This window comes from Lagenorhynchus albirostris, chromosome 2, assembly GCF_949774975.1.
Source record: "Lagenorhynchus albirostris chromosome 2, mLagAlb1.1, whole genome shotgun sequence".
NCBI classification, from domain to species: domain Eukaryota; kingdom Metazoa; phylum Chordata; class Mammalia; order Artiodactyla; family Delphinidae; genus Lagenorhynchus; species Lagenorhynchus albirostris.
This window is the reverse complement of record NC_083096.1, coordinates 152,681,806-152,706,783: the sequence shown is the minus strand read 5'-3', so window position 1 is coordinate 152,706,783 and position 24,978 is coordinate 152,681,806. Positions and strand designations below refer to the sequence as shown.

Genomic DNA, 24,978 nt, shown 5'->3' with positions numbered 1-24,978 from the left:
AGCAGGCCTCTGTTGGGATTTTCAAATTTATTCCAACGTGCTGTTTTTTTTAAAAAATACCCTCAGGCTGAACACTCAGCCAGAGCTGTAATAAAGGCAATTATTATACTTGTAAAAACTTCTCATTCACAGTACAGATGTAATTTACAACAAAGGTCACACACATCAATACTGAGCAGTTTTTTCCTTTTGTACATCAGACTCTGTGCTTTAGACCTGCAGGATTTTTTGTTGAGATTTTTTTTTTTCTTTTGCACTGATATATACCATACCAACATTGCAAGATGCAAGTGGAGAAACTGGAGTTTAAATAAAATTACAGGCAAAACTACCCTATCCCAGTGTGGTTGCTGTACATATCTACAGTACGATTTTTGGAATGTATTGCCATTTAAGAACATAGAAACTCTCTACAGACAATTTCACATACAGAATACGTACACCTTTTAGAAAAAAAAAGGCGAATTTTTATCTTACAGAGAGCGTGTATCTTACATTTGCCTATATGTTTCTCTTTTCGGTTTCTTTTTTCTTCCTTTTTCAACACTAGGTTTAGTAAAGTGATCATAAGTGCCGAAGCGGTTTTCCAATGGCAAGCGGAGGGGATTCTCAATGCAGAAGCAGACCTGGTGGGACAGGTCTTTAGGAACCTTCTCCCCTTGGTCACTGCTGTGGATCTGTCTCCATGAATGGCTGCCCAGGGAGGACTTTTGCTTTAAAGATTTGCCTGGAGAAAGGACTAGAGAGCAATTCAGCTCTGTTATCTTGCTTGTTCCTATTCAAAAGGGCCGGGTGAGGATGGAGCATGAGTTAGAGGGGTCCGGAAACTAATTCTTTCAGACTTTTTCGAGGAGGGACTGCTGGGTCTGGAAGTTGGAGTTGATGGAGGTGGGAGAGTGGGAAGTTCACTGCTGTCAGCCTCCTGGAGGGTCGTAGTGGTCGGGGCTTTGGCGGGGGAGGGAGGTTAGGCTTGTAAAAAGGCGCCTTGGAGAGGAGCAAGGTTAGTACCCAAAATGGCCCTGAGCTTGCTGAGGGTGAAGGGCATCCTGGAGGGTAGCCCTGGGGGGCAGGTGGCTTGGAATCCCCAAGACAAGGCTGGCTCTGAAACCTCGGCAAGTTGGCCCACACCCCCCAACCCTGCCGACACCCGAAGACCACAGCAGGCCTGTATCAAGGAATGGCCATCCGGCACATTTCAGCAGAGCACATGACGGGTGTCCGTGCCAACAGATCAGCACTGCTTTCTCTACCGTGTCCCTTAACAGGGACAACAGGGTCACAGGCAAGCTGTAAATGTGCAAGTGGTTGGGAGCAGGGCAGTGGGTCCCGGGGTAGGGGGTGGGGGAGAGTGCGGAGTGAGAGTCTTCCCTACATTATGAGGGTGGGCGTGTGGGCTGGGAGCTCCGTGCTTGGGGGAGCCGGAAGAGAGGCTGGCAGAGGGGCTTAGAGCCATGCTCAGTGACACACGGCCAGGGCTGGTGGCATCAATTCCATTTCTCTGGGCACCTGTGTAGGGCAGTAGCCCTTTGGCCAGATTGCTTGCACAGTGTGTCTCTGTCATTGAGAAATGGCTCTCCAGTGACTCCCGGCCCCCATCCCCTCTGCCTGTGCCTGTGAGCCCCAGTGGCGGTGAGGACTCTCCCCTGCTGGCCACACAGGCCTCCAGAAAGGAAACCTTGGCAGCTGGGCTGTCTGAATACAGGGGGGAGTGACGCCCAGGAGAGCTGGGGCGCAGGGCTTGGGGGAGGGGCCCAGCCACCCCCAAGGTCACGGGCTAGTCTAGCAGAGCCCAGTCTGCTGCTCTGTAGGTCTGGGGCTGGAAGATCTGGCCCAGGAATATTTCCAGCCTGGGCTGAAGCAATGCCCTTTATCCAGCTCCCAGGCCTCAGTGCTTGAAGTCTCCAGTCCTTGGGCAGCCCCCTGGGGTGGGGCCGGAAGGTAATGATGAGGAAAGCCCCGGCCTCTGGCCTAGGCTGTGACTGGGGCTCAGGCTCCTCCCCACCTGCTGCCAGACCTGACCAATGCCAGTACAGCAAAGGCTGGGCTCGTTGGCCTTCTTCCAGGGGGGCCGGGAGCCCCAGACTCTGGGTCAGACAGCCAGGAGGTGCTGGCTAACCCCACCCCCTGTACCCTGGAGCCCAGCAGACCCCCAGGTAGGCCCTTCCCTATTGTCCCCTTTTTGTCTTAGCCAAAGGGAAATGAACTAGGTGGTCTGGCTGGAGGCTGACCTGTGGCTGGTTTGTCCTGGCAGCAGAGGCCAAGCAGGGAAAGGTCCTGAATGGGCAGAGGAGGGAATTATGCCGGAGGGCGGGGAGCTCACAGAAGTGCCCCAGCCCTATGCACCTTATGGTGTCCCGTCTAAACAACAGCTCAGGAGCCCCTTATGGCCACACGATTCATGCAGCCTGCCTGAGGAATGGGGACTGGCCAAGGAGGTCTCTGCTCTGCAGCGTTAGCACCTAGCCTGGCTGGGCCATGACTGTGGTCCCCATGCTTTCTCCTCCTGGTAGAAACTAAAGAAAATGATTTCAGAATGTTGTGGAAAACCCCACCCATCCCAGGGCTGGGTAAACATGCTAGAGTTCAAGTTCCATATTTCAACTCGGGATTTTAATTTCTAGTCTTTTTTTTTTCTTTTTTTCTTTTTTTTAAACAAAGCAGGCTTTTGCACCAGGAAACACAGGGCAGCTTCGTAAAGGAGGAGATGGGGATGAGGAAAGAGGCACTAGCTCTTACTGATTGCTTTGGAGAAGAATTCAAATGACCTTGGACAATAGGAGGCTAGGGGAAATATCAAACACCAGGTTTATATATATATATATATATTTAATTTTATTTTTTAAAAGAGATTTAAACCAACCAATAGGAGGCCTGGGCAGTTCCCACCAGTCATGGTTTTGGGTACTTCCTGGGGGTAGTGGAGACCTGACGGTGTGTGGGACGGGGACAGGGGGACCAGTCGTGCTGCAAAGTGGTCCAGAAATGAGTCCTTGCAAACGTCCAGTGCTGAGCACAGGAAAAGCCCAGCCATGGAGGAAATAGGGCCCTTTGTACCCCAGGGACCAAATGTAAAATGAAGCCCAAGCCTGGCCTCAGGAATGGCGAGGCAACGCACCTTGGATCTTGACCCCCAGGGGTTGGGCCCTGTCACTTCAGCCTTGTGGGTAGTTTCTAGAACAAGGATGGCAGCCAGTGGCTGGGACCCTGAGAGCAAGGCCGAGGTCAGGTGCTCAGGAACCAGTGGAGATGGTCAGGAACTCCTTTCCCAGCCCAGACAGAGGGGGAGGGTGCAGTGAGGAGCAGAGGTGCTGGGCCAGGGGGCAGGCGGATTTGTCTACCGGTCAAGTGCCAGGACGGGATCGTGACGCAGGCCACCTGGACCTCTGGGAGTCCTGGGGAAGCAACCAGCTCCTACCTTCTACCCGTTCCAAATATTTTGTGTCGAAGTCCTAGGAAAAAGAAAGTCGGAGTTTTCTGGGCCTGCCCGTGGAGTCTCCCTGCCCGTCCCTCTGCCTCGGGCTGCTGGCCCTTCTGCCGGGAGCCGGGGGAGGCCACTAGCTGGGGTGGGATAAAGCAGCAATAAATAGGAACCATAAACAACTGTACATAGGAGAGCTTGCTTTTACATTTAATTATATATATCTTTAAAGTTTCTTTTTCTCTCTCTCTCTGCTTCAGTGCATTCCCCTTTCTCTTAGCAACTGACCGCCTCTTGCCAGCCTTGGGGGGGGTAGCTGCTGACCACAGTGGCCCAAGGTGCAGCCCCACCTAAATGTTCACAGCCTCAAATACCTCGTGGGATTTTTCGTGTGTGTGTGTGTGTGTGTGTGTGTGTGTGTGTGTGTGTGTGTGTGTGTTGTTTGTATCTTTTCAAGCAACAAAAGGTCACAGAAAAAGGCACAGGTAACTGCATACATGGTGGGAAGATAAGACAGACGGGGGCTGAGCAGAAGCTTCTTGGACAGAACAACAGATGGGACAGGGAGCCCGTGACAGCAAGATGATTCGAGGAAGTCGGCTGGAAACGTCTGTGGCCAAACACCGGAAGCCAGTTGCTGAAGCGGTCGGGGAGAGGCTAAGTGCTCCGGGGCCCCCGGTCCTCGGGCTGCTGTGGGGGTGCCCCGGGCCCCCCACTTCCCGAGGGCTCGGGGGAGCCCTGACTGGTCCTGGGTTCCCCGGAGAGGTTCCTCCTCCGGGCTGGGAAGCGAGCGGAGGCCTCGGCCAGGCAGCCCACGGAACTGCTGCGGTCCAGCGGCGGGGTGGCGGAGGCCGAGGGGTTGGCCGGCGCACGCGGTGACTCCAGGCGGGGGCTCCGGGACCCTGCCCGGCGGCCCTGGGGTGGCCGGGGCGAGGCCTCGGGTGGGGTGCGGGGACTGTGCGTGGGCACGGGCTCTGCGGGCACCTCGGCTGCGCGGGGCTCCCAGTCGGGAGGTCTGCCCAGGCCCCTGCTCGTCCTGCCCCTCTCCTTGGGGTAGTCCCTGGCCTCCAGCTCCGAGGAGAGTGTGAATTTGGAGACCTTAGCCACGGGGGACACGGAGGCCGATGAGCTCTCGGTGGGACTCCGGCGGGCTCTCTCCTGGGCCTCCCGGGCCCCCGTCAGGTCGCTGCCACCCCCTGAGAAGCCGCTGACCCAGGCCGTGCTGGGCCCGGGGAGCAGGGTGGGGTGGGCCCCCGGCCGGGCCTGTACCATCTGGATCCCGCCGATGGGAATCAGGGGGCACGGGGCGCGGGTCAAGTGCTGTGAGTGCAGAGGCAGGTGGCTGAAGACGTTCTCCTCTGTCCGGGCCGGGGTGTGGCCGTGGAAGTCATGGGGGGTGGAGAAGGGTCGGGAGAAGAGAGGATGAGCAGGGCCAGGTGAACAGGAGGGACTTGGCGACTCGGCCTTCTGCTGGGGTCAGAAAATAAGACAGAGTAAGGCGAGGATTATGTGCTGGGCACATGGAGACCCCAAGGCCTAGAGTGAGGGGGGGACTCGCTGAGATCACAGAGCAAGTCCTGGCTGAGCTGGCCCAGAACCGAGTCCCAACCCCTGCCTACGGTGTTGCCCTGTGTGGGCGCCCTCTCTGGAACGGTGACCATGGGTACACTCAGGACATGGTCCCCCGCCTCCAACCAGCTTGTCTGTCTTCCGAGGACGGGGCTGCCTGGTTGGCCCCTATGCACCTGGCCCTCTGTCTCGGTTCTGTGGCTTCTCTTGTTCCTCAAATGATACTGACCCAACCTAACCCTAGAACATGAGTTCCCACTCCAGTCTCTTGGCCTTCTCCCACCTCCAGGAATTTGCACACGACCGCAAAATTAAAAACCAAGTTAAGATTCCTAGCTCGTGTTCCCCTGGAGCTTGAATCTCTGCTGGTGGTGAGCAGCGGTGCTGGGTTATGACAATCTGGTGACAGAAGAGGTGTTGGGAGGGGAAAGGTGAGTTGACGATGATAATGATATCAGTGCTGGCGATCATGACAGCGGTGATACTGTGAGAGCCGTGATCAAGCTGATGGGGTGGCTGGAGTGTAATGATGGCAGATGGCAGTGGTGATGTGACAGTGACAGTGCTGACGGTATGATAGGGAGGGTGTTGGCTGCAGTGACTCTGAGGGTGCTGGTGGCAGTCATGCTGGAGATGTGATGATTTTGGTTGAGCTCTGCCATCTGCTCAAAGAATACGTGGGAATGGCGATGGGGGTGCGGGGGGAGGAAATGGCACAAGTATTTACACTCCCATCCAAGGCCACACAGCTTATAAGTGGCAGAACCTGGTTTTAATCCTGGGTAGTCCAGCTCCAGAGTCCGTGCTCTGCTGCTTCGGACACTAAACTAACTGGTTTCAGGCACCCTGCACAGTGCCTGGCACAGGAGGTGCCCAGTACACGTCTTCTTGGTAACCGCTGAGCTGGCAGGCGTGTAGCTCCAGGTCTGAGGCCTCAGGGAGGCGTGAGCTTACAGCCCCCCACCTGCCGGCGAGAAGCGGCCCAGCCACCCCGGGGATGGGAACTCACCCACGTGGAGGTGCAGGTCTCCGCTGGGCTTCTGGCGAGCAGCTTGTGAGGTAGAGGCGCGGGTGGGTAGAGAGCCCTTGGGGCCAGCCCTGAGCCTGGGCCGCGCTCGCCCGCCGAGGGGCTGCCCGGCCCCGCCAAGGCCCACTTCCCTGGCAGCGCTGACCGTGGCGGTGACTCGGCCTGGCCTGGAGACCATCTCCTTGTGGGCGAGTGTCTGTGCGGGCCTGGGTCTGTGGCGCCCTCGCATTCAGGGGGCAGTTCCCTACCCAGGGGGTGGGGGGTGAGAGGAGACAGCTCGAGTCTCGGAGACCCACGGGGGAGAGGGCCCGTCTGGGGGCCAGGTGGGCTCGGGGCCGAGGCCGGTGGCTCTCGGGCAGGTGAATGTCGCCGGGGAGACGAGTCGCTTTTGGTTAGTGAGTGTTTTGGGGCGAGTGGTGGGCGGCTGCCTGCTTCTTTGCTCGGGGACCACGGCCTCCTTGGGGACATGGCCTTGGAGCTCAGGGCTGAGCCTGTGTCCTTCTCCATGGGGCCCGGTGGGGCCGGTCCCAGCCGGGGGAGGCACAGGATGCTTTGGCTGGACATGAAGCAGCTGCCGGCTGCCAAGCGCTCGGCTTCTGAGACTGAGCTGCTCCTGGTGGCCTGGCTGCCAGAGGTGGCATCTGGGGGCTGGGGGCCCTGAACAGGTGAGGAGTCTGCCGGCAGCGTGGCGGGCGGGCCGGGCGGGGGTGCCTCCGAGGACGGTCCTGATGGCTCGTCCTGGCTCTCCTCCTCGTCTTCATCCTCATCTTCGTCCAGGTCCGAGTCTGAGTCCGAGTCGTCCAGGTCTGAAAACTGGTGCTCCGCCACGGCCTCTGTGCCCTCTCGCCCTTCCGAGTCCTGGAACGGGTCATCGCTTGTTCCTGAGGGGCAGACACAGGAGCTTGTTCCTGAGGGGCAGACACAGCAGCCCCAGGCTGCTCTGCTCTAAGCCCCAGAGTCCCAGTCTGCAAACTGGGCCTGACAGCCACGGCAGTGGCACAAGATCATTGAGAGGATGGGAATGCTTTGTAAATAACCACAGCAAAAATTACCTTGTATCTACCATGTGCCAGGTTCAGTTCTAGGGCCTGCATGTGTTAATTCACTTAGTCCTCAAATAATCCCGCTGGGTCGGCACTATTCTTATCTTCGCGTTATAGACAGGGAACCAAGGTGAGAGAGTTGAAGTCACTTGTCCAGGTAAGGTAAGTAGTAGGGCTGGGACTGAACCATAGCAAACAAGATAGGTCTTTTCTTTTTTTTTTTCATTAGTATTTCAGTGCTGGCTCCACCATGAGCAAGTTAAGTGACCCTGTTGTGCCTCAGTGTGTCCTCCTCTGTCAAATGAACTTGACAGTCTCACCTCACAGGGTTTGCTAGGCGGAGGAAACACACTCCTGACACACAGCAAGGACTCAAATAATTATAGTCACTCTTAATACATCCATGAAGAAATCTATGACTCTGGGACACAGCAGCCTCGCTGGCCAGTCCAGCAGCGCTGGGCATGGTCAGTTTACGTACACGTCTGCCACTGCAGCTAGGCTGCTGCTGGCTGATACAATGGTATCTGGCAGGTGGCAGGCCCTGGCCTCTCCGGGGGTTTGGCTAAGCTGGCCTCAGGCTGGCTGCAGAGCAGGACCTCATCCCAGCCACTCATGTCTAGAGAAGGTACTGTCTTTGCAGAACCCCTGGTGCTCCCAGCTGGGGGGTAATGGAGCTCTGAAATACCAGCCTCCTGGTCTGGCTTTTGGTGGGGCAGCCCAACCAGCTGGGTCACCACTAACAGGACACAGGCCTAGTTTGGGGATCTATGAAATCGGCAGCAATCAGGACTCCATGGGGAGCTCCGCTAACATCTAGCCCACCTGGCAGGCTCCTGAGGGTTTGGGTCCTGCTGGCCCAACACTCAGCTCATGTCAGTACCCACTCAACTACTGACCAGGAGAGCTGGACACACAAGCTGACTCAGGCCACTGGTGCAACCAGGCTTCTGCACCCCACCATGCAGAGCTGCCCTGGGGGTAGAAAGCCCAGCACTTGTGCTTCCCAACGGCTCAACACACAGCAGTAAGATGCATGCAGTGGATGACAGTCGGCATTCAAGAGGATGTAGGTCAAAAACTATGGGGTGGAGCTGGAGCTGGCAGGTGAAGGAGGGCCATGGGGCCAAAGGCATGGCCTCCTGGCAGCCAGGAGCAGAACAGTGAGAGTGGGGAAGGGACTGGGGATTGGTAAAGGAATAGGGCTGGCGAGGGGATGCAAAACATCTCTAAGTTTTGCCCCACTCATTTACTTTCCCGCCTAAGACTTTGGGGGGGGGGGCGGGGGGCGGAGCTCACCTCGCCTCACCTCTCATTTACATGCGGAGAAATCCAGGCCCAGAGCAGGCAAGTGCTTCCCCAACACCACCCAGAGAGTCCAGGACTAAGGTTTACAACCCTTGCAGGAAATGGTCTGGGTTTGAACCTTAGTTCCACCCCTTCCTTGCTGTGTAATGTTGAATAACTTAGTTTTTCTCTCTGTATTCAGTTTCCTTGTCTGTAAAATGTGAGTAAGACTAATAAGCACCACCTCATGAAGCTGCTGGGAGGACCGTGAGGGTCGGACACCCAGTAAGTACCCAATAAACCTCAGCTATTCTCATCCCAAGTACCTCACAACCTCAGCAGACAGGCAGCAATGAGAGCATCTCATCTTGCGGTTGAAGGTCAGAGGGGTGGTGCTACTAGTCAGAGTCCTGATATTCACCAGGAAGGATCCTAATGTCCCTTTTTACAGATGAGGAAGTTGATGGGCAGAGAGGGCCGGTGGCCTGCCCCAGGCACCCAGCAGGAGTGATGGAAGCCAAGGGTCCCTTGCCCAGCACAGGGTTCGCAAAGCCCCCCACATCTGGACTCGCTCAGGGCTCTATGGGATGCCCCAGCCGGACGGCCCATTCCCAACGCCCCTCACTGTCAAGTCTCCACAAAGCTCCGCCTTTCTGTGGCCTGGGACCGGAGGAACGAAGCGCGCTGGGGCGCCGAGGGGGTCCGGCCACACGGTGGCGCTGGTGCTCAACCTCCTCAACCTCAGGGGCGGGGCTGCGGCGCCCGCCCGGCCACCCGTAGGCAATCTTTCCTAAGCTGTGCTCCCAACCGTCACTTCGCGACTAACAGACAAGCTCCTCCCCGAGCCTTCCTCATCGCAGGAAGTGGCAACTCCATCCTTCCAGTTTCTTAGGCCATAAACCTCAGAGTCATCCTTGGCTATTTTGTTCCCTCATGCTTCCCCGCCCCCCGCCCCACTACGTCAGCAAACCCCTTCGGCTCTACTTGCAGAATGTATCCAGAATCCGACCATGTCTCCCCACCTCCCTCGGCCCACCCAAGTCCAACACGTGCTCAGCCTGGATCCCTGCCTCCAGCCGCTCCCCCTACCGGCCATCCTCTGCATACGGAGTCAGGGAACGGCAGAGGGCGCTGCTCCACCAGGCGGCCAAGTCCATCCCTTGGCCTTCACAGCCACGGCTCTCTCAGACTTCATCTCCCCCCGACTCTGGCCCTCAGGGGCTCTGCTCCGGCTGTTCCCTTTGCAAGGAGAGCCCTTCTCCAGGCCCCACTTGGCTTCCTGACACCTCGCCTCATGTTCTCTGTTCACACCACCGAACAGAGAGGCCACTCCCCACGCTTCCCAGCCCCCTCAAGGATGTATTGCTTCATACTCATCACCCTTGCCCTATTCCACATTTGTTCATTGCCCAGCTCCCCTCTAGAACGCAGGCTTCCCGACGGCAGGAACTATGTTTTATTCATTGCAGAATCTCTAGCACCTAGAACAGGTCTTAGAACGGGTCTGGTGCTCAGTATTTCTGGAATGAATGCATTGATTTCATCCTCAAATAAGGTCATCCTTTTTGGCCTCATTGGGAAAATGAAGCTGGGAGAGGGGCAGGGACAGCGCAGGGTCCCTCAGTGGGCCCCTGGTGCAGTGCTAGTCGGAACGCCCACCTCCACCCAGGGAGGGCTCTGGGCTTGGGTGCAGCTGGCCCTTCCAGCCCGCCAGGCACCGCAGCCAGCGTTTCTGTCTGACCTTGGGCAACTGCCTTTACCTGTCTGAGCTTTACTAAATGTCTTCAACTGAAAATGGGGCAACACAAGTTTCTACCACAGTTATGAGGACTCGGTGAGACATCTGTAAATGGCCTGATGTGCTTTTTTGATAAGAATGGTAACCCCACATCCTCATTTTCGGGGGTACAGCCCCAAGTTCACTGTGTTCTGTTCAATAAAGGTGATTTGTTTCACCTAAAAGGAAATGCGACCTAACTCTTTTGTAAGATTGTAGATACATTCCCAAATCAGAAAAACAAAAACAAACGAGACACAGACGCACACACCTCTCCTTGTCACACTGTAATTCTTGATTCCGATTTTAGGGAATCTGGTCAAAGGTTTGCCCAGTGCAGGAGAAGTGCCTCTGGCCGCTCATCTACCTGCCAAAAAAGCCCCTCTGGCCTCCTCCCTGGATGCTGAGGCTGGGCAGGGCACAGCCACACACACTGCCTTGTCTTCTCAGAAACTGGCTCTAATGTGGCTCTAATCTTGCTAACGGGGGACTGAGGTCAGGGTGCGGTGCTGGGATAGGGGATGGGATTGGGAGGTGACATGGGGCTGTCAGGTCTGTCTGAAAACCTCTAGCTCTAAAAGGCCCGGGCGTCAGGCTCATGCCCAGAGTGTGTAAGTGTGAGTGTGGGTGTGTACCTCACAGCGTCATCGTGAGAATTTGCCAAGATAATCATGGCACGTGTCTAGAGCATGCCTGACACAGAGTGGGTGCTCAATCAATGTTGACTGTAATTACTCATGTGCTAATGTATTCACCATACATTCACTGAGCACCCACGGGGTGCCGGGCGCTCCACCTGCCTGGCAGACCTGAATGCACCACAGCTACGGCTCCCAGCACGCGCTGTAAGTCTAGGGGGTGGGGGCGGTCATCCTGTGAATTTAACCTCTGTCGCCCTGCAGTTGGGAAAACTAGAGGAGAGGGCACAGAAGAGGGAGAGGAGGCAGAGCAGAGGAGAGGAGGACAGAAAGCAAGGGGAGGGCAAGGGGGACAGGAGGAGAAGGGGGAGGCGGGAGTTGGCAATTCATTTACCTTCTTCGGCTTCCAGCTCCTCCAGCACCCCCGTCTCTTGGCACTTTTTGCTGTGGGCCTTCGACTTCATATGCTTAGTCAGATTCCCTGGAAAGGAATGAGAACAGACTCAGGTTCGGCTGGAGGGCAGGGGCCCAGGGTGGCGCCTGGCTGGCAGGTGCTGGGACGTCCCTCCGCCCAGGTGCTCAGGTGGGATGCGCAGCTGCAGACCCCGTGCAGGATGGCACTGAGGAGCTGGGGGAGGGTGCGTGAGGGGTGTGAGGGGACAAAGGGTAGAATGAAGAAGTGAGATGCTGATTAAAAAGACAAACAAAAAAGAAATTAAAAGACAAGTCACGTGCAATAAGTTTTTCCTGCCTTTAACTCTGGGCCCAGGAGCTGGTGACACTCATCAAACAGGATTCCCGGCCATTTCAAATACCGGGATGACATCAGGGCTCCCATTAACCCAGCATGGGGGATGGGTACTGAGGATGCCCTCCTGGCTGAGGACACTGTTAGGGCAGCCCACAGGGAAGAATCTTAGGGTTTGGGAAGAGGAACCAGGACAAAGTTACTGTTAGAAATGGAGAGAGGGCAGAAGACGTAGAGAAATCTGCTAGATCCGGACCTGGGGCCACAAGGCTGGGGCCCAAGTCCTGACTTCCTTAGAGAGTCATGTCCCCTTCCTGGACCTCCAAGGTCACTGCCGTGCAGACACGGCCGGGGGTGGTGGTGCGTGCAGGGAAGGCCGAACTAAGGCTCTGCCCCTCCCCAAGCCTACGAAGCCCTCGGGGTGTGGCTGACTCTGTCCGCAGTGGGTTGAAGAGCAGAGGTGGCCGCTCTGTGGCATGAGGGGAAAGATAGCGACACCAATTCTCCCCCACGTGCGCACAGCACTTCCCAGGCCACAAAGCCCTGTGGGCAGGTATGCTCTATGAAGGCGCAGCAGAGGGCCTCCAGCCGGCCCCAGAAGGACGCAGGCCAGATGCCTCAGGATGCTCCTTTGGGCTCAGCTATCACCTCCAAGCTGGGATGTGCTCACTGTTGCTCTGTAGGTTGCTGAATTTCCATATGGTAGTTCATACAAGAAACTGTCAATTCTTTGAGTCAGGTGCTCTGTCTCACTAATCTTATCAGTTAGCAAGTTTGAGCAGATAGATGGAAGAGGGAAGAATGGACTCCAAGAACAGACACATAGAGAGATGGAGGGATGGATGGATGGATGGATGGATGGATGGATGGATGGATGGATAAGTGGATAAGAGGAAATATGGAGTGATGAACAGGATGAGCGGGAAGGAGCTGGACAGACGGATGGGATACTGGATGAGTAGATAAGCAGATGGATAGACAGATGGAGGATAAAAATAAATGGAAGGATAGATGGAAAATGGATCAATAAACATATGAGAGGATGGAGAATGGGAAAGGAGGAGACGTGGGTGAGTGGGAGAATAGCTGGCTGGATGCAGCACACACAAATGCATGGGAGGACAAACAGACAGGAGGATAAAAGAATGGGCAGGTGAATGGAAGGATGGATTGGTGGGAGGGCGAATGGGAGAGGTGGAGGAACAGATGAGAAAATAAATGGGAAGGTAAATGGATAGGAAGACAAACTATTCGGATGAGAGGATGGGAGAAATGGATAAACAGGAGGATAGATGGGTGGATAGATGGGTGAATAGGGAGAGAGGGCCCATGGATGAACCGAAGGGTGCTTCTTAATCATTCTGAGAATTTTAAGGAACCTTAGGTTTTGCTGAGAGGGTAAAGGGAATCTTAAGCTGAATTGCCTGAGGTGTGCAGGCCTAGGGCGGCAAGGATGGAGAGAAGCTGTTTCTTTCCTCCTTCCTTCCCTTAGTCCTAGTCTGTGACTCCATCCTTCCCAAGTCAGATTTTCTTCCTTTAACTAGACAGAAACCTGGATCTTCTACTCCTGGCCAGATGGAGAGCAGAGCCATAACTTCGAGTCATTCCAGGGCCGGAGGGTCCCCAACATCCCCTGTCCCGCACTGTGGGCCTCTGCCCTCACTGTTGTGAGCGGGCTAAGCCTGAGCAGGACGTCAAGGGGGTGGTCAAGGCATCTGGGGTCTTCCACGGGCCAGAGAAACTGAATATCCTCTGAGGTTCTGAGACCAGCCTGCCATCCCCTGACTACCCCAGACCCCAGGAGACTATGCACACTGCTCATTCTGGCTATGACATTATTGTTGTACCTGTTCGGCCTGGAACGTTCGGGTCTCTACTCAACCAAGTGAGATGATGAGCACACAACGGGTGCGTAATAACCGTGAGCGGGAAATGCTCTTCTCATCCCAGAAGCAAAGTATTGGAAGGAACCTCACAGACCACGTGGTCCACGCCCACCAGGCCCAGGGTCTTCCTGCTTCTGTTCTAACTCCCGGCCCTGGCGCTGATGATGCCATTAGACGACATGATCAGGTGACGGGATGCTGTGGGAGGGCTCCCATTCACCAACTCGGCGAACCAACCAGTCAAAGCCACACTGCTAGCTAGTGCAGAGCCCCACGTGGGACCAGGTCTCAGGACTCCAGAGACCTTGCTCGCTCCACGCTGGCAGAGCAGAACCAGCATGTGTAGGAGGCTGATGGCCTTGGGTTTGAGTCTGGGCTCTTCCACCTGCTAGCTGTGTGCTCCTGGGCAAGTTTCTTAACCTTCTGAGCCCCAGTTTCTGCAACTGTAAAGTAATACCTACCTCTCAGGGACGCTGGGAGGAGCTGATGAGGAAACATGGAGAGTGACAGCAGAGTGTGCCTCGCAGGCAGCAGAGGCCCACCACGTGGAACCTCCTTCCTTCCCACACTGTGTGCCCCCCCCCCACCAAGTAATCGCTCTTTACTGAGCACCCGGGGGACTCTGCCACAGTCACGGGGGTGAGGAGGAGAGAGACGCTGAGATGATGCTCGTGTTGTCGCTGGCTTTACCAGTCAGGCTGGGCTTAGGAACCCCCAGGAGAAGGCACCGGGCAGGCCCTGGACGCCAGCTTCTCCTCTGCCCCTGCCCTTGGAGGCTGCAGGGAGGAGGTGGGAGTCTGGGTGGCTGCCCAGATAGGCCACGGGGTTACAGGACCGATGCGCAGCCCCGAGTGTTATCCGGCGCCCTCTTTGGTTTCCCCTCCATGGGCCTACCTCCCCCTCTGTGAATTGAGGGAGGTGTACCAAATGACCTCAGGTGTCTTTCTTTGGCCTGGACACCATTTCCTTGTCAAGGGTCAAAGCCTGGGCTTGCCAAGCAGAGTTCACAGCTTCTCACCGTCGTCCCAGCTCCCCACCAAAACCCCGACAATCCTGGAATGAAGGAGGAAAGGCAAGTGGATGGAAAATGATGGGTGTCTGGAACAGAGGCGGACCCTCCACTGAGGGCATCAGCCGGTGACCCTGCCCCATTCAGCTTTGGGCTTTGACCAACCACCCTCCCTCGGTCCCTGAGGCCTGCCCCAAGCTGCCAGCTCTGTCCCGAGGCGATCGGTGCAACGGCCTGTACCCAGCACAGCCACTCTGCTGGCCTCTGGGAACCTTCTGAGAAGATGACATGGGACCCCAGACCCCCGCAGGGACATCCCAGTGGGCCTTTCCTGGCCGCACCCACCGAGACAACCCCTTGCTAGCGCCCAGGGGCCACAGCTGCTGCCACGATGTCTAACACAGAGACGGAGACACAGACAGGCAGACGGAGACAGACAGGAAGGGCTCCCGGGCTGGGTGCAGCCAGGTGGTGGTGACAGAGGGCCCTGAGGACCACCTGACCCAGCCTCATCTCTCATGCAGCCTCGATGGGCCCGAGCCCAAGGATGAGGGGAGGGAGGAGATGGAAACAGCTGTATGGAGGCAGGAGCCCTGAGAGGAGGGGACCTTTGGCATCTGGGCTGGTGGCTGAAGGGTCCATGACTCCAGGGAGAAACAGGAGTGTCAGTATCCTGCGGCTTCCCTCGCTCCCTGCCTTGTTCAGAGACAGCCAAGAGGGAGCTGGTTCTGCATCCACCTGCCACCACCCTTACTGGGACCCCCCTCTAAGTCCCAGAGGTTGACGTTCCAGGATTTCGGATGAGCTCGCTGCTCCGGCTCTGGAAGGTGTCATCTTCCAGAAGCCTCTAGGAGCATTTGCAGAGGGCTCAGCCCTCCCCCCATCACAGGGTGAGAGCAAACCCTCTTGGGCGGGGCCTTCAGGGCTCCACCCCAGGCTCCACCCCCAGGGCACTCAGAGGGCCTGCAGACCCTCCCTTCAGGTTAGGAGCTCTGGACCCTCCAGGGCTGTGTGCTGGCTCAGAGGGACCGGGGGAGGGACGGCAGATAGCTCGGCATGTGGCTTCCAATGCAGGAATCTCCTGGAAAAGGGGTGTTCCTGCCAGGGACCCAGGCCTCTCTCAGACCTGACAGAAAAAGACCAGGCCTTTCCTCTCAATAAAGCCAGAGGGAATTGAAGAGGGATTGCTCTGGGAGACTGCTCTGGCTGGGAACTCAGCCCCGTGGGGCTTTCCAGTCTCACGTGGCAGGATGACGGTTCTCCACGGTGGCGGGCAGCTCTTCATGGCCCTGGCGTGAGGCACTCTCAGGGCCAGGCTCTTCATGCTGAGAACAGAATGGTGTGGTCCCCTGGGCACGCCCTGGGAATAGGGCCAGCAGCTGTGATCCACTCTGGACGCCACCTGGTTGGCCACCTGATTTTGCCACTCCTTCCAGACAAGGGGGCAACTGCTCACAGAGAGGACGGTGCGGGGGGTGATGCCCAGGAGGCAGGGGTCCTGGCTTATAGTTACAGCTCCGGCTTTAACAGTCGTTTCTGTTTTGAGGGACCCATTTTCTGCGCCGTCAAGTGGGGCTTGGACAAAAAGGTTTTTGGTGTTCAGAGTCAAAGGCCGTTATTTGAACTGTTGAGGGATTATTCCCATCTCTCTCCACCATAAAGTCCCAACTGGCCGCCTAAGGCCAGAGAAAGCGGGGTTGTAGGGGGCGTGTGTGGGACAGAGCCCACGACCAGGACCGAGGCATGCTAGGTGAGCTGTCCTGGACACAGCAGGGCTCCAGGTCTACCAGTTCTCTCTGAATGCCCTTTGGAATGCTGCTGACGAGACACCAAGAAAGAAGAGGGTCAGGGCGAGGAAGGAGGATGCTCACCTCTATGCAAACCAAAACCTTGATGGGAAAGTTTGAACTCCAGTTGAGAATGATGGTGAGAGGACAATGGAGGGCAGCCTAACGGGGTCAGGAGACCAGAGATGGGCACCCGGTCAGAGAGGGGGCCACGAGCGAGGGGATGAGATAAACTGCCCCCTGACCTAGCACCAAGAGAATGGAAGGGACCAGCAAGAGGAGGGGGAAGTAAGGAAGGCTCAAAGACCCGGAGGGGCCCTCCTCAGAGCCACTGCCCACTGCTCTTTCTGGGAGCAGCTTTGCCAACAAAAGGAAGGTCAACAGGCGTCAAAGCTCTCCAGTTCCAGCTACTGAAAAACCACGTGGCTCTGGTGGGGGCTGGTGTGGAGGCCCCCAACTTGCCCAAAGGAGAAGGCAGGACCCTCGTGCCCAACCCTGAGCCAGGAAACTGCGAAGCACGAGAGGCTGAAGCCACCAGGGGCTCGAGAGCCCCAGGCTTCCCTCTGAGGCACCTCAGTCTGCTCAGCTACCAGGAAGGAAGAAGCGGGTTGCGATGCCTTTCCTGCCTGCCCTGCGGGAGCAGCCGATGGAAGGAGCAGAGACGAGCTCGGTCCGCGTCTCGTGGACACAGCCTCACTGGTCCACACCCGGGTCCTGGGTGGCTGCAGTGGCCCTGGCCACCTCCATCACCCATCACAGCGCTCTGGTTGCGTACCCTCACCGGCCAGTCTTCCTTCCTTTCACAGAGCCTGAGCTGACCCTGCTGTGCAGTGTCGGGGGCAGGAATGACAGGGCTGCCGTTCGGGGGGTCGGGGAGAGCCCGGCCCTGTGTCAAGAGGTGCAGAGAAGCTGGACGGGGCAGGAACGTGGTCTGAGTGGTGAGGCGGGGTGGAGGCAGGGGCAAAGTGTGGCATGAGAGGTGACCATGCGAGTGTGTTAAGTGGCTCGGGGTGGAATGGATTTCCAAACTCAAGAGCGGCAGTGACCAGTGTGGATGCTGGAGCTCATCGGGTCGGTGGATAAAGGGCTAGGAGACATGCAGAGGGAAGGGGTGATGAGATCAAATACAAAACCAGGAACTGTGTGCGAGAGTGCCACCGCCTGGCCGTGGTGGGAATCGCACGGGTGGAGGGTGGAGGGGCCGGCGTGGGATCCAAAAGCACGGGCAGGGCAGCCGAGGGGTGCCACTGCCCAGTCTGGAGGCGGCTGCTCTGTCACTGGGGAGCCCAGGAATCGGGGGTGCCCAGGCCCCAGGCAGAGAGGTCCGGACCCCGGGCTCTGTGCTGGGGCTCCCAGAGGGGAGCTCCCTGCAGCGGGCAGGGCCAGTGCCCCGCTGACCGTCTCTTACCTTTGGTTTTAAAAGCAAAGTGACAGTGCTTGCACACATAGGGCCGGACGTCAGTGTGGGTGCGGATGTGTTTCTTCAGCATGCTGGGCTTCTTGCAGCGAATTCCACACTCCTCACAAACATATTTCCCTCGGCCGCGGCCTCGCACATATACATACTCTTCGTTTGATTTGTACCTATGAGCAACAGGCGTCATGGTAAAGGAACAAAAAAGTAGGAGAAGAGGCAGGTTCCCACCTCAGAAGATGCGCGCGCTTCCTGGCTGCATCCAGCCCTTAGGGGCATCGGGAGAGGCAGACGCGGAGCAGAGAGAACCACGGGTGGGGGGATCCGCCACGGAGCCCTGCACCTGCCCTGCCCTCACACAGGGGGGCTGCCCCCTTCTCTCCCTCGGAGGCGGCAGACTCTGGTGCCCCCTGCCAGGAGGGAAGCCGCAGGGGCACAGAGGGCCTCTGGTCCAGACCCGGCCCGGGTGCCGGCTTCTGCTCCCAAAGAGCAGCCGCTCTGGGCCACCGTGTAACAGAGTAAAACAGATAACGACCACAGCTCTGGTAGCCGCCATCGGCGGAGTGCTCACTCTGTGCTGGGCACGTTGCCCGAATTCAATCACAGTCTCCACGAAGAGCCCTTAAGAGCCTGAGGCTCCCACAGCCAGAAACGGACAGAACTTGAGCTGAACCTGCCCGCCCCGAAGCCTGTGCGTACCCCACGAGGGGCAACACGCGCTGAAACAGTCTGCTAGGAGGCCACCCAGACACGCGTGTGAGGGGAGGGACGAGGGCTTCATCATTTCCCAGTCCTCAGACTGGAAACCAGGGGCCCTGCACTCTCTCCCCCGTCCCATCTCCAGCCGAGCCGGAGCTCTCAGGACCCAGATTCCAGCCACCTGGCCTGTCACATGGCCTCCAGGGATCACTTGGGGTCATAGCGGGAAGTGTCAATAGCTTTCAGGAGCCTCCTGGGGCGGCTGGCCCACCCGCTGGGCCTCAGCACCACTGCGCTCGTGGCCCAGAACCAGAATGTTCTTATTTCCACTCGGAAGGAACCCACGAGTCTCACAGGCTCACTTGATACCCTCCTTGTCAAAATGCCACGCTGGCCTAATGCTGTGGATGTGTGAGTGTCTCGATGGCGACATGGAAGGCTGCGACGGGGTCCAGGGAGGGGATCCTGGCATATCCAGGAGAAGAGCTTTCTGACTCATGAGGCCTGGGGATCTGAAGGCGCGGGTGCCTTGGGGGAGGTGTGGTCTCTTGGCCTGCAGGAGGCCTGCCTGTGCCCACACTCACCCTGCACATCAGGCCCTGGCCAGGAGTTGGCACCCAAACTCGGGGGTGGGGTGGTGCAGAGAGGCAGGAAGGGGCTTGGGGGGAGGTGAGGACGTGACAGCGGCTGGGACTCAGTCCTGCTCCACTGGGGCCATCAGCTTACAGCTGAGAGGATGCCACAAGGATGGGCTTGCAGGAGGGAACTCTGAGGGAGGGAGCTGGCAGGCAGCGGCACAGCGATCACCAACACACATACACACACACTCACACACACACCACCTCCCCACTCTCACACACAAACACATGCACTCACACTCACCCCCACCCACACAGTGACACACACTCTCTCTCACACACACACACACGCACGCGTGTGCCCACACACTCGCGCACGGAGTGCTCTCCAAGAGCACAAGTGGATCGCCTCGGCTTTGGCCAACCGGTGCCTCTCAAGTTGTCTAAAACCACCGTTTCTTCCTATTACGGGTCCCGATGGGCCAGTTTTAGGCGCCCAGTCCTCAGGCTGGGGGCCAACTCCTGCCCTCATCCAGGACAAAGCACCGTCTTGCTTTCAAGGGGAGGCGTGGAAGGCCATGGGGGGCTGGGGGAGAGGGACTCGTTTTGCTCTTAGGGAGACCACCCTGGGGGCAAGCAGGGGGTGTCTTGCCTCCCCATGCCAGCAGCTCACCCTCACGCGGCACGCCCCCCAGACCTCAACCAGCTACCTGGGCTTTAATTCCTAGGTCCCTTTGTCCCCCTGGGGCCCAGTCTGAGCTGGGGTGCCCTTTTCCCATCTGGAGAAGAAAGAAGCGAGAATGGCTTGGTTTCCCCTTGGCACTGGACACCAACCTCCACCTGGCTCTGCTTGGCGGGTCCATGACAGCCCCCACTTCCAACGATGATGGCGCTGTCGGGGTCCCCCTTCCTTCACCCCCTCCTACCCAGGCCCACAGCCACCCTGACTTCTACCACATGTGGGATTCCCCCAGTGCTTAAGCCAATTCAGAAGAAGGCATTAGGGTCCGTCTACCTTGGCTGTTCTCAGCCCCTTCGTTCTCCTTCCACAGCGAGCTTAAACCACCTGCGGTCGCCTGATGGAGACACACACACACAGAGAAAGGACTCTGCTTGACCCTCTGTGGGTGGTGCCCTGACTTGGGGGTGGGGTGGGGAGGCATGTATGTAACCCCAGATACCACTCTGTCACACTCCACAACCTGCACAACCTGCTGGGTAGCACAAAGGAGGAGCCTGGGCTGGAAGGGGCCAGAGAGGATGCTGAGAGACGGAGGCGGGAAGGGAGGACCCCAGGCCAGGACCCCAGAAGCAAAGGCACGGGTGCTAAGAGGCCTGGAGTGTTTGGTGGGCAGGACAGGCTGGGTCACCATCGGCCTTGAATGCCATGCTAAGAAGCTGAGACTTGATCAAAGTTTTATTAAAGATAAACAAAGTCTAAAGAGAAGATGCTTCCTTGGCACCATGGGGAATGGTCTGGAAGAAGAGAGGCTTAGAATCTGGGTACAAGGCACGTGTTCTAGGACAGAGATTCAAGTCCTTCTGGACGTAGAATCTACAGGCCTTGGTGGCCACCTGGATGACGCAGGGGCCACCATGAAGGAGTAACGAAGATCGAAAGTTTTCAGCTTGGCCAGCTCAGGTGGTACCATCCGCGGGCTTAGAGAGAAGCAATACGGGACCCTTGTCCTCAACGGCTGAGTGTGAGTTGAGGAAATGTCCACTACACAGCTGGAAATCCATGGGACTCAGGATGGGACACGTAGATTGGCGCTGAGGCCCAGCGGGTGGGCCAGCCGCCCCAGGAGGCTCCTGAAAGCTATTGACACTTCCCGCTATGACCCCAAGTGATCCCTGGAGGCCGCGTGAGAGGCCAGGTGGCTGGAATCTGGGTCCTGAGAGCTTCCGGCTCGGCTGGAGATGGGACGGGGGAGAGAGTGCAGGGCCCCTGGTTTCCAGTCTGAGGACTGGGAAATGATGAAGCCCTCGTCCCTCCCCTCACACGCGTGTCTGGGTGGCCTCCTAGCAGACTGTTTTAGCGCATGTCACCCCTTGTGGGTGATGGACGGGCTTTGGGGCAGGTAGGTTCAGATCAAGAGAGTATGAGAACAGGAAGAGGGCAAGAGGGCCCAGGAGGCACCCAAATGTAAGGGCGGGGGAAAGATGGCACTAAAAGCCACCCCAAGCAGAGATCTCCTGGTAGAGAACCAGGAGAGAATGTGATTTGGGAGCCAGAGAAAAGAGGTTAGAGGAAGAGGCGGCCAGGAGGGTCCAGGTTGTGGATATCTGGAGGAGGGTGGCCAGTGCGGGTCCTGAGACGTGAAGAGAGCAGTCCTGGTTGGCCAGCCTGGAGCCTGTTGACTTCTCTGCTCCTTGAAGGCCACTGGGGTTGTACAGCTTTGTGGTTCCCAAAGGGCCAAGTCCAGGGACAGGTATGGGGCAGCTGTCCACTGTGAGCTGGACCCTCTTCCCCTTCCCAGCTCACGGTCAGCCCCTCCAGCCTGTGCAAGGCCCCTCTCTATAAGGTCCCACCCTCTCCCCAGCAGCTTCAGGTCTCCGCCTTCGGACACATCTCACCAACACGGACGCAAGCTCAATTCTCTCGGTACAAACCAACCCCGAAGTCCCCCGGACCTCAGCCCGCTCCAGCGACCGCTCCGTCTGCTTCCCTTCTCAGCCCGAGTCTGGAAGGGGCCGTCACGCTGGCAGAGTCACGCCTCCTCACTGCCCCAGCCCAGCTTCCCTGCTGACTGTTCTTGCCAACAACACAGGGTGCTAAATCCAAGTGGCAGAGGCGTTATTGCCCTGTTGCTCGCCCTCTGGAGAGGCTTGGTGACCGGGTCTCCTCTGCAAGTTCCTTCTTTGACCCCCGCCTCCCATGCTGGTGTTCCCCAGGCACCAACCTGCACTCTTCTCCCCGCACACCTTCCCCCAGGTGAGCTTCCCCGCACACGCCTGACTTTCCACCTGGATGCTGATGGCTCCCCTGTCTCTCTCCAGCTCTGACCCCTCTGCTCTGCATCCAGCTGCCCCCTCGGCGTCTCCCTGGTGGTCTTTAGGCACCTCACAGCCCACGTGCCCTGAACCATGTTTCCACGTCCCCCCACCTGTACTACCGCCTCCTGGGTCCCCGTGTCAGTAAACGGCATGTGCGTCCCATGGTGGCCAGGCCAGCGTCCCTGGTGCCTCTACTTCCTTCAGTCTTCATTGTCACTCCATCACCACAGCCCGTCAATGCCGCGTCCCACATATGCTCCAGGGAGGCCCACCTCCTTGCCACCACTAGCCCAGGCCACCATCCCCTCTCCTAACCCGCAGCAGCCTTTCCTCACAAAGCATCCAGAGGGGGCTCTCCCCACATACACTCCTCCCAGCCCAGGGCCCACCATCCAGTGCTCCTCCCACCGCTCTCAGGATAAAGCCCCGCCCCTCACTCAAAGGGGCGCAGAAGGCCCCGGGCACCATCTGGCCCAGCTACCTCTCCAGCTCTTCTCTTACCTGCACTTCCCCATCAACAACACTGAACATCATCCCGTGCCTCCCAGTCCCTTTCCTCTGGCCTTCTCCCTCCCCCCCGCCTGCTACTGACCAGCTCCTCTTTCCTTCAGGGCTTTGCCAAAAGGCCTCTTCCTTCGGAGCCCTCTCCCACACCCCTGGGCCTGGGGGTCCCGCCACTCCTCCTTCACGGTGCCTGTCAAGCTGTGTGTACTGTGTGGCCTCTCACAATGGAGTCCCCATGAACCCCATGCGGAGGGCACCTCTGCCTCATTCACTAGAGCATCCCCAGGGCCTAGCTCAGTGCCTGGTACCCAGCAAGTGCTCGGTCCTCATCGCTGCACAGAGGAGAGCCAAGCCAAGGCCTTCTTTCCTCGTGCCTGCTAGAGACTCTCAGCGGAGACGCTCCCCCTCCAAGAGTCCCTGAGCACAAGTTCAGCCTGACGCCGTGGGCTCCCCATGGACGCGGCACAGCCAGTGCCCCTGTAACCATGGTGGACTGGCTGGCTGAACACTCCCCACTTTCTGGTAGGAACCACTGCGCTAGAAGTCAGAAGGTAGAAGTCAGCATGAGACCTGGGTCTGAGTTCTGGCTCCTGTGTGAACTTGCTGGGTGACCTTGGGTAAGTCATTTCCCCTCCCTTGGGAATAGTCAAACTTTGCCCTGAGATACACCAACCACCGCCACGTGCCTGACGTCATTCAGTCCTCCCATCAGCCCTTTGCCATTGTCTCCATTTTATAGAAATGTGAACCAAGGCCCAAAGAGTTCAAGTGACATGGCCAAGATCACACCATCAGCGATCTTTCCACTTATCCCTGTCCCCGCACCGACGCTGCACGGATGCTTTTAGGTGATGCTGACCAAGTTTCCTTAGCACCTTCCTTCATGGAGATTCTCAGGGTCCTGTAACACCACAGACAGATGAGAACGGCATCACTCTCCCTGCAGCCCTTCCTGAAAGGCCACCAGCTCTGGGTGGGACCGAGGGTGTTGACAGCTGCAGAAAAATGCCATGCAAAGAGCCAGGGAAGGAAGCCAGAAAAGCATGGTGGGGACCCCAGGGGCATGGTCCTGTCTCCTAGGTCTGCTGGCCGCCCCACCCTCCACCCAAGGCTGCCCTTTGGAGGCCTGTGCCACAGGTTGCCCTTCACCCGGTGAAGAAGCGCCCGCCAAGCCTCCTGCCTGTTCTGAGCCTGCAAGACAGTTCACCGCCTGGGTACAGCTGACTCATGGCTCTTTGAGCCCCACCACCTGCCCGTCTTCTGCTGATCTGACAAGCCAGGGATGTCAGCCAGTCTGGAAAATGCTTGGTTTTGTTCTTAAAAAAAAAAAAAAAAAAGAGCTGTTTCTGTGGATTCCAGAATGTCTTAGTTAAAGGGGCCCTGAGCTTGACTGCCTGAGGTCACGCAGCACCAGGGGTCCCGGACCCCCCCATGGAAGCAGCTTTCTGTTCCACTGCCGTGGGTCAGGAGGTAAGTGAGGCTGCCAGGAGGGGTGTGGAGCTGCCAGAATCTTCTGGATCTCTTTTCATTCTTATGCTGTAGGTCTAAGACTCACGGACTCAAAGGAAAATAAAAAAGAATCTTGCACAACCCCTTAATCAGAAGGGTCTTATTATTTTCATCTAACGGAGAAGGACACAGAAACAGAGAGGTTGTGTGTCTTGCCCAAAGTCACAAGGCAGCTAGAAAGTGGCAAGGCAGGGACTGGAACCCAGGTCTGACCCCAGCGCTCTTATGCGTGACACAGTCTGCCCTCCTGCCTTCAGCCGCGTCTCTTCCAATCCTGCAACTGGAGATGCTGAGCTGCCTGACTCTTGATCATTCAGCACATGACCCCTTGGGCTGTGGCTCTAGACTCTTGGCAGGCATTTCTGAAACCTGAAGCTTCCACCCAGCACTTGGGAACTCAGAGCACAGCTCCCAAAGGAGGTGACACATCCTCTGCTCCAGATTCCAAAAGAGGGGATGCGGTGGAAATTAAATGGCATTTCAGGCAAGGTGATGGGTGAGTTGTTGTTCCTGGACTCAGCATATGACGAAGACTCAGCGATGAAGCTGCTCTATGAGGTAGTGAGCTCCCCATCACTAGTGCTGGGAGGCCCTAGAGCAGGAGGGAATGAGTGGTTATGGCAGCTCACTGATAGAGGCAGCTTTCAGCGTATTAGCCTGTTTGCTCCTGTAACAATGCTGTAAAATGCATATATTTATCCTTCAAATATTCCATATTTATCCAAAAAATATAAATAGATATATTCATTCCTGACCAAATGGAGGCTCAGGACACTAGATGGGAGGGTGGGGTGAGCTGGCCACATGACTGTGCAAAACAAAGGAGGTATAAGGAGGGGGGAGGGGTCGGGATTAAAGTGAGCTGGAAGGCAGTGCACAGTCCCTCTCTAAAGGAACAGTGGATACACCTTTCCAGCCAAGTGTTGTATGAGGCTGTCAGATCTTCCAGGTTTTCAAGAAAACCACAAATCCAGATTTTTAGAAAACTAATAATATTAGCATACACTTATATAGCTCTTACTGTGTGCCAACCAGTATTTTAAATGCTTTGCATACCTTTCCTCATTTAAACCACAAGGCAGCCCCCT

General features: G+C 57.2%; 1 protein-coding gene and 1 long non-coding RNA gene across 2 annotated transcripts in view; one reads left to right on the top strand and one right to left on the bottom strand.

Annotated features, from left to right (window-relative positions):
• LOC132514885 (uncharacterized) overlaps nucleotides 1-24,978 on the top strand; it is a 449,815-nt gene that overhangs the window by 169,589 nt on the left and 255,248 nt on the right. The gene's annotated exons all lie outside the window — the stretch shown is intronic.
• HIVEP3 (HIVEP zinc finger 3) overlaps nucleotides 2,862-24,978 on the bottom strand; it is a 503,676-nt gene continuing 481,559 nt past the window's right edge. The window contains exons 7-10 of the mRNA XM_060140364.1: nucleotides 17,598-17,773; nucleotides 11,154-11,240; nucleotides 5,997-6,895; nucleotides 2,862-4,888 (exon numbers count right to left, since the gene is read on the bottom strand). Of these exons, the coding sequence (XP_059996347.1) occupies nucleotides 4,076-4,888; nucleotides 5,997-6,895; nucleotides 11,154-11,240; nucleotides 17,598-17,773 (1,975 nt within the window). The 3' untranslated portion in view covers nucleotides 2,862-4,075. The remainder of the gene's footprint in view (nucleotides 4,889-5,996; nucleotides 6,896-11,153; nucleotides 11,241-17,597; nucleotides 17,774-24,978) is intronic.